Source organism: Pinus tabuliformis, chromosome 3_2, assembly GCF_031772625.1.
Source record: "Pinus tabuliformis cultivar Carrire ecotype Pingquan chromosome 3_2, CPIR1, whole genome shotgun sequence".
Classification (NCBI taxonomy): domain Eukaryota; kingdom Viridiplantae; phylum Streptophyta; class Pinopsida; order Pinales; family Pinaceae; genus Pinus; species Pinus tabuliformis.
This window is the reverse complement of record NC_142302.1, coordinates 774,566,466-774,574,742: the sequence shown is the minus strand read 5'-3', so window position 1 is coordinate 774,574,742 and position 8,277 is coordinate 774,566,466. Positions and strand designations below refer to the sequence as shown.

The window sequence follows — 8,277 nt, the reverse complement described above, 5'->3', positions numbered from 1 at the left end:
GACATTTCGGCCAACATTTTCATTTTTGAAAGATAATGTTTCTAAATATACCTGTTTCGTAAACTCCAACACATTTTGGAGTTTGGTGCAACATAGCTATGAAGTTGTAGAGATTAATGCATACATTCTAAATCATTTTATATTCATTTAATTTTATCTTATTTTAAATCATTTTATATTCATTTAATTTTACCTTATTTTAAAGGTGTAAACTTTGCTCACATCTTCCCATATTGAATTATAAAATACGTATCCCAACCATGATACGAAAAAACATGCAAATTTCATATAGCTTCAAATTGGCCAAGGCAACTCTGGTTGTCCTCACCGAGGAGAAATGGTAGTATAACAGAAACAATTATTACCTTTATTATCAAAGAACAGATTAGCCTACCAGAGGGCAAAAGATGCAACATAGTATTTTTATAAGGAATTTAGTGTACAAATGCTTTGTATCATTGCATCTTTGCATACTTCCATGTAAACCTTCCATGTAAGCTGGCATCTTATTTCTGTTGAAAATGCCTCGGATAGGCGTACAGATCATGCACGATTATTAATTTACATCCATAAGCTGCATAAATTACAAATCTACTGCACTCCGAATTGGTACATATAGCAGCTAAAAGCATTTGTGATCTTCTACCTATGGAAGAATATGCACACTGATATAAACTCCAGAGTGGATGTGAACATATGATGAAGGTATACTGTAAACACTGAAATATCTGGTAATTCTGTCACAGTTGCAGTGGCTCTCTGTGAGAGGGCAGTCATCAGGGAAAATCTTATGGTGAAGACTTCATGGTATTGCTGAAATTTATGGCACCCAGCAATTTAAACATTTAGCAGCAAAGGCTTCAATAAGTGGTATTGCTGAAATCTCTGTCTCGCATAATCGATATAATCGAAGTCTATATTGTTCACATGATCCTGCATATAAACATAGCAGTAGTAAGAAGATTGTATTTCATGTGATGATGAAAAAGGTGAAGGATAAAAGATGTGATATTCCAAAAGAATGGGTTTCCAAGCATTATTTCATCAAAAAACTTATAACTACAGTAAATAATATGAATAAATTTTAAACAGGTAGCAAAGAAACAGCGAAAACATCCCCATTGTTCACTCTTTATAGAAATGAGGAGGTAACAAATAAGAACTTACAGAAATAACACCCCATAGACCCCAAAGGAGATGGCTTGCAAGAGAATATTTCTCAATATCTTCTAAAAGTTGTCCAACTCTGTCACTCTCCATTTCACCTGAGTTCCATACGAGGTTAGCAACTTAACATAATGAAAACTAGAATATCCTCCAGGTGGCTCGCCAAGGGTTAGAGGCATCTTTAATTAACCTACACTTAAAACTTCCAAGAACATGACATTTTATAGCTTGATCAAATGCAAACAACTAAGGGTAAACAGTAATCTGCAGCTAATATAGATTGATCAAACTAAAACATCATATACATTGTATTATGTAAAGTTCAAAAGAATAAATCAGAACGATTAAACACCGGCATTTGGAATAAGGGACATCAATTCTAGAAGCGTTATAATCAGATGAGTTATAAAATACAAACTAAAAAAGGATATGAATGAAGTTACAATCTGATCTCTCTGCAGTGTGCAAATCAGTAAGCAAAGCCTCAGTGCAAATTGGTATTTATGTTCATGCAGCTCTCAAAGAGGTGATTTAGAGTCAAATGATGGGAAGCAATAAAATGCAGATAAAAAAAAAGTGAAAAAAATGAGATAACTTACCGGATGATTGTAGGTATTCCTTCACAAATCTTTGGCGCTCTTCAAAATCTATCAAAAAATACATTGACAAAAGTGTGTAAGTTAATCCTAGCTCATTTGAACCAAGTATATGGGATCTATTTACATCATTCTCAGAATTCTTACATATCACTATCAAAGTCACATGACTTGGGTTCAGAAATAACTTGGCAGAACTCAGCTATAACTGAAGCTTCGAATAAACTTGAAAATAGGAATAAACCTTGGCACATCAATTTTAAAATAAGAGAGTTTTTCATTCCATGATATATCCACTTCATAGACAATAAAATGAACAAAATGGCATCTAAAATTATTAGTATTAGATTGGAAAAAAAAAATGAGTGCAGACTATCCTCGAGAATACTTCGAATCAAGCAGCAAAATCACAGACTCACAAGACAAAGCATGTCAATCTGACTCAACAACTGAGACTAAGTCATCTGTCCAAGAAAGAGAGAGATGAAAAGAGCAATCACATTTTGCTTGTTTTTCCATCTCTGATTCAGAGCAGACAACAAGCAGGTCTATCAATTATTTTTCTATCCCTATTTCACACTTTGCTTTCTTTTAATTTCCCAAACTTTACTATTTCCATGTCAACTTTCAATATTTGGCATCAAAGAGTCATTCTAACATATATCCCTGGTCATTCGCTACAGTCTAATGTCACTATAAGTTTCACCGAGTAATGAGTTCTAAATATATAACCCTGTAGTATAGTAAAATATACCTGGGTACTTGCTATAGTCTAATATATGAGGCGTGTCAGTGTGGTAATTTGCAGCCATCTCACAGAAGTGGTTGGCTATGTCATATGCCACGGGATTATAGCTTGCATATTCATAATCCTGCATAAAATAAAGGAGATATGTAAGTACCCTGAAAACTGCAGTAAAATGAGGAACAGGTTCAAAAATCATAGTCACTGAGTCTAGAAACCAAAATTTAAGGGACAAGATTTGGTCATGACACTATTTCCTCTCAAATTTAACATTCTTAGATCACTAAAAGTTCACCTGCAGTCCTATTCTTAATTGCAAAAGGTCTGCAGTTTTTAGCTGACGAAAGCGAGGTAGGAATTGTTCCATTTCCAATTCAGAGACGTTAGAAACAACTGCACAGCATTCAGACCATAAGGGAAAACTAAATCTACTCATCAACCTCGAGATATAAGAGTATTGCATCCCTACATGGTCAGGATAAGCCATGGTAGCCAACCAAGAAGTCATAACCTAATGGGTATATTCAAGTGTAGGATACTCACTATTATCGTCAATGACTTATCTTCCTCATGAAGCATTATGTTTCCGTACTGCAGGTCATTATGGCAAAACCCAATTGTCTCATCTTCTCTCGCTAATAACTTCTCCAGATTATCGATCTCCTCTTCCATACAATCAAGCTGGAATTCTGCAGACTCAATTTTGGGGCACAGAGCCAGTGCTGTCTTTGCCCAATCTCTGATTTCAATGGTAATAAACATACAAGTAAGTATTCTTCATAGCAAAAGACAGGTTCCCTGAGCAAATAATTTGATAAAGATATGGGAGAAAACCTGAGGCGGGTCCAAAGCTTTGGCTGTCGAACACCTGGTACGTCAAGCTGATGAAACTCCCTCAACTTTGCTGCTATTTGAGCAGATATTTCAGGACACTTTAAATCAGGCGCTGACAATGTCTACAGCAATTCATAAAAAATAAAAAAGAAGTCAGAACAAAGTAATTTTGATCAGAAGATTTCCAATCAGCATAATAAAGAAACAGGGCCAGAGGTCCAACACAAGATGGTTTAACAAAGAAACTTATGCCCTCTTTCTCACAGGTTGTAGTCCTGAGAAACATAAATGATGCAGATGCAGGTTCCATGTAACTTGATATAATTCACGATTGGAGTTGGGACCTGTATGACAAAGGATGACTTCCGTTCGAAATAATTATTCTATTTATCAAAGTTGGGAAAAAACATATTCTATTTATCAAAGTTAAAACACTTATGTAGATTTATTTTAAGCAAAACGTAAATTGATGTAGATTCATCTTAAAACCACATTAAATTTATGTAGATCTATCTTACACCCAAATTTATTGAACATTTAATGATAAAAAAGAACGAGGTTTAAACTCCAGTTGCTTAAGACAAGGGGGAGTAATAGAAATGGGCTAGGCTCCTCTATTAAGTAGAAAAAAAATGATGCAGAACACGCCAATTTCTGGTAATTGAACTTGGCAGAAATCACGGTTCCACCACGACCGGAAGGGTTTGAGATCGTATCCAGAACCTCAGGTAAACCTGAACCGCACTGGTTTGCTAGATTCCAGCAATAATAACAGGAAAGAGTATTCTGCATAAACTTTATGAACCGCCCTCTTCTATGACTGAAAAAGGCACAATCATGCAGGAGCACACTTTCAAAATTCTGGACATACATAAAAGGGATAAACTCCCTAATACAGAAATATACTTTAAATTTCCGGGCACAAGAAACGAAAAGATGCATTTTACAGCTCAGGCACAAGAAACGAAAAGATGCATTTTACAGCTAAAATTCGAGCAGAGAAAAAACAGTAATTAAAGATGCGGGTTAGAAAATAATAAAATTTGAGCAGAAACTTTTGGCAATCCGGATTATCTTTGTCAAGTTTCAAGATTTTGAAAATCCTAGAGTAATCGGGCGATGCAGCTGAATCCATTTCCATTATCCAACAGAATTTAAACACTTCTGCGCTTAAATTAAAAAACAAAAAACCAGATTCAAGTGATTTTTATCCGTCCTGGCGAAATTGCCGCCTCTGTAGACAACGCCATTAAAACATCTGCAATTCTAGACAAAGAACTGAATAAATAAAATTACCCTTGCGTTAAGGAACTCCTCGATACGGCCCTCGGGGAACCGACCCAGCAGACTTGGTCCTTGCCCGAGCCTCGACATGCACTCGAATGTCCTGATCTCATCTTCTCTGTTGAAGAACAAATCCACGCCCTCTCCATAGATTCGAACCAGGGCCTTCCTGGGCTTTTTCCCCTTCCTCGTCTTCCAATTACACTGAAAGACCTCGTTCGTCATGGCGCCCTTGAGAGGCGTGATTTCCAGGCGCTTTGCGTCCACAACATCCGCCCAATTCAGCGCCAGGGAGTGCAGAACGATCTCGGCTTCTTTAGGCAGGCTGCCTTCTGTGTACGCGGGCTCGTCCATTGGATGTACAGCATTCATGCATTCCACAGAGGCCATGGAATTCAGAGAAAAACACTGGTCTAATATCAAATTAAAGAAGGGATTGCACACGAATGAAATGGTATACAGAGATTCTAAGCACGGAGCAAATGTTGCCGAATGCCCAAAGGTTTCCATCTACACCGATTTATTGAAATGGATCCGGGCGAGGCAGAGTAAAAAATCTACTCAATTCCCGGAGGACCCCACGATCCACAGAAAAAAAAGAAAGGAAAAGCACGATTCACGTAGATACCGATCCAATGTGTCGCGAATTGAATCTGTGACCTCACTCTCCCATTTGAATAATAATCCTAGCACGGAGATTCCTGCCCTGATAAGTGTGTTTGACTTTGTGCCAAGTTAGGTTGCGATTTGTGTGGACTTTTTATGGTCTGTTATACAGAGTGAACAGCGGTGGGATTAGTACTTAATTGCCACGTGTAATCGATTGCGACGTGTTTGGTTTGAAAATAAGAAAGTGGGTCCACACGTTTTAAATGTTTCCACTGCCATTTTATTTGTGGGTTTTTTTGTTGTGTAGATTCTTTATATTTAAAAGTCTGTTATAGAAATGTATGTAAAAGTTTGTGATAGAAAGGAAAGGATCTTTGTGAAATGGTTAGGTAAAATGGTTGTGATCGGTTTTGTTGTGATATGTCTAAATTTTGAAATAGGGTAATTATATAATTTTATAGGCATTGGTTGTTTTTTCGTTTTTGATGGACACTATATGATAGTTTAGATGTACTTTTGTTTTATTTCGAATACATGCACTGGTATATTATATAAATCAGTGTTTAAAATATATATATAATTTATAGATAAAATAGTTTTTTCATTTAAAATCTATCAAAATCTAGTAATGCAATTTCAAGATCTTTTGTTGTTTAAAATATATTTTTGAATGCATAAATAGATTATGCAAGTTAAACTCAAGTTTTAAAAGATCTCTGTGCAATTGCGATTAAAATTAACTTGAAAAATGGTCGTGAAAAAGGTCATTTCGTCTATAAATTAGACTACTCCAATTATATATATATATATATATATATATATATATATATATAATTTTATTTTTTTAATTTAACTTGTTATAATTGTTGTGGGCATGGTAATTAGCATTTAATTTCATTTTGACCGTGTATTAGTTTGTCTTTGACCAAAAAATTATGTCGTTTATCCATAGTTTAACATTGGGAATTCAATTTATTTTTTATTATTATTTAAATTTGTTTGTAAGGTAATCAGTTGAGGTCTTATTATGGGTTGTTTAGTAACTTCCATTTTTATCAGTTACTATTTTTTTGTTAAAGAAAACTCTTCCGAATAACCCCATACTAAGGTTCATCATCAAGAAAAAAGATAGATAGCAAGATCAATAGGTCAAGCTTTTGGATCTACGAATTTGAAACCCCTTACTAAGGTTCATCATCAAGAAAAAAGATAGATAACCAAATCAATATATCACAAATTTATAGCAAAATGTAACAGTGAACTTCGGTTATAAAATTAAATAATATTAATAACCAAAAAAACCATTTAGGAAAAATTTCTAATATATATTAGTATTTCTAATAAAAAATGAATAAACTAATAAATCTTTCTAATATTTTTAATGAATAAAATAATAAATTAGAAAATGCTCAAAGGTAAAAAAAAAAAAATAGTGAGCTTAGTTGATTAAAAGTGGGATGTTAAGTAATAGGTTCGGAACTCACGGAGGAACGGAGATTTCCCAGGGTTCGATCTTGAGACCTCCTATCGTCATGCATCCAATTTTCGGTAAGGGTTTGGATGGCAGAACAAATCGCCTGCAGGTTTCTGCATCTCACCTCGCGGCTTTGGATCTGAAGGACAGGTTTTTCGATTGGATTAAAATCCCCTCGCAGCTTCAGTGGATCGTTTCGGACATCCGCCAGATCGACGATGACGCCCCTCCGGTTGCTGGCTGCGACGGCCGGTACCCACAGGCCCATCTCCTTCTTCGCTTGAGAGGGGGCAAAGGGGGTTTCGGCCCTATTCAGAGGGGCGACGCCACCAAGGCCGGCCAGAAGAGGACCAGCAATGCTGATGCTTACGGTGACATGAGTGGAAGGAGGCTTCGCCACGTGAATGTCGAGAAGAGACCTGAAGTTTTTCACACAGATCCGGTAACTGCAATCAAAGAAGGGGGCCTGCATGTAGCAGATCTGCCCCCTCTCACAACAGATTGGGCCAAATCTTGTAGATCCAGGATGGATTGTCGCGACATGAGTGGAAGGAGGCCCCGCCATGTGAACGACGAGAAGAGACCTGTAGTTTTTCATACTGATCCGGTAACTGCAGTCAAAGAAGGGGGCCTGCATGTAGCAGATCTACCCCCTCTCACAACAGATCGGGCCAAATATTGCAGATCCGGGGTGGATCTATCCGATCTGTCCAGTTCCAGGCAGAAGATAGGTGGAAATCCGCCAGATCCAGAAATCAAATCCGTAAAACTGGACCTGGACAAGGTAGACTCAGCGGATCTGAAGCAAATTTTTATCAGATCAACAGAAGGCAGACATGTTTGTGTGCAGATCTGGAAATGGATGAGTGTATTGGAGTTAAAAAAAGAGATCCAGGACAAACTGGGAATTCCAGTTGCATTACAAAATCTATTATTTTCAGGGCTCTGCTTACAGGATCAACACACACTCCAGCACTATAGGGTTGCAAAGGACTCAACCATCATCCTCAATCTGAGATTGCGAGGTGGATCCAAGGGAGCTTCCTCAAAACCTACAGGTACCTATCGCGATGCAGCCAAAGGGAAAGAACCTCTAAAGGGGAAAGAATCTACAGCTGCTAATGAACCCCCAGGGCAGTATATCGTGGATCAAATGCCGGAGAGCCCCTCTATCTCCTTGGACTTACCAGAGGTAAATTACATATTCTCAGATCTACAAAAAATGCAGTTATTTGTAGATTCAACGGTTTTTGGCCTAGAACTGATGCATTATACCAATGGATCCACACGGTTTGGACAAAAAACTGCCAAATCCACCTATGCTCTAAGGGTTTCTTCATAGTAATTTTCCACTCAGAAGAAGAAAAGGAAAAAATTCTCAACCAAGGGCCATGGTTCTGGGGCAGTGCTGGACTTTTTGTTACTCCATGGTTCCCGGATTTTGATGCCAACACTATGGTGGTATCAAGGATGCCAGTATGGGTTAGGCTGCATAACCTCCCGTTACATTTCTGGCATTCCAAGGCCTTAATAGTTATTGGAAATACCCTCGGGAAAATGTTAAAGAT

The 8,277-nt window shown here is 37.3% G+C and overlaps 1 protein-coding gene across 1 annotated transcript; it reads right to left on the bottom strand.

Annotated features, from left to right (window-relative positions):
* Nucleotides 1-346: 346 nt before the first annotated feature.
* LOC149182918 (Protein kinase superfamily protein) lies at nucleotides 347-5,271 on the bottom strand. The gene is made up of 7 exons (XM_089417013.1): nucleotides 4,639-5,271; nucleotides 3,343-3,464; nucleotides 3,052-3,247; nucleotides 2,518-2,635; nucleotides 1,767-1,814; nucleotides 1,168-1,265; nucleotides 347-933 (listed from the first exon to the last, which is right to left on the bottom strand). The coding sequence occupies exons 1-7, from the start codon at nucleotides 5,134-5,136 to the stop codon at nucleotides 838-840; spliced, it is 1,176 nt and encodes a 391-aa protein (XP_089273139.1). The 5' UTR covers nucleotides 5,137-5,271; the 3' UTR covers nucleotides 347-837.
* Nucleotides 5,272-8,277: the final 3,006 nt, after the last annotated feature.

Bases quoted from the DNA above. Each gene is read 5' to 3' on its own strand.
- LOC149182918 (XM_089417013.1), bottom strand. From the start codon at position 5,136: ATGGAAACCTTTGGGCATTCGGCAACATTTGCTCCGTGCTTAGAATCT. The intron at 3,465-4,638 runs GTAATTTTATTT...GAATTGCTGTAG, and splicing joins AGGAGTTCCTTAACGCAAGG to ACATTGTCAGCGCCTGATTT. The intron at 1,266-1,766 runs GTAAGTTATCTC...TATGGAACTCAG, and splicing joins GGAATACCTACAATCATCCG to GTGAAATGGAGAGTGACAGA.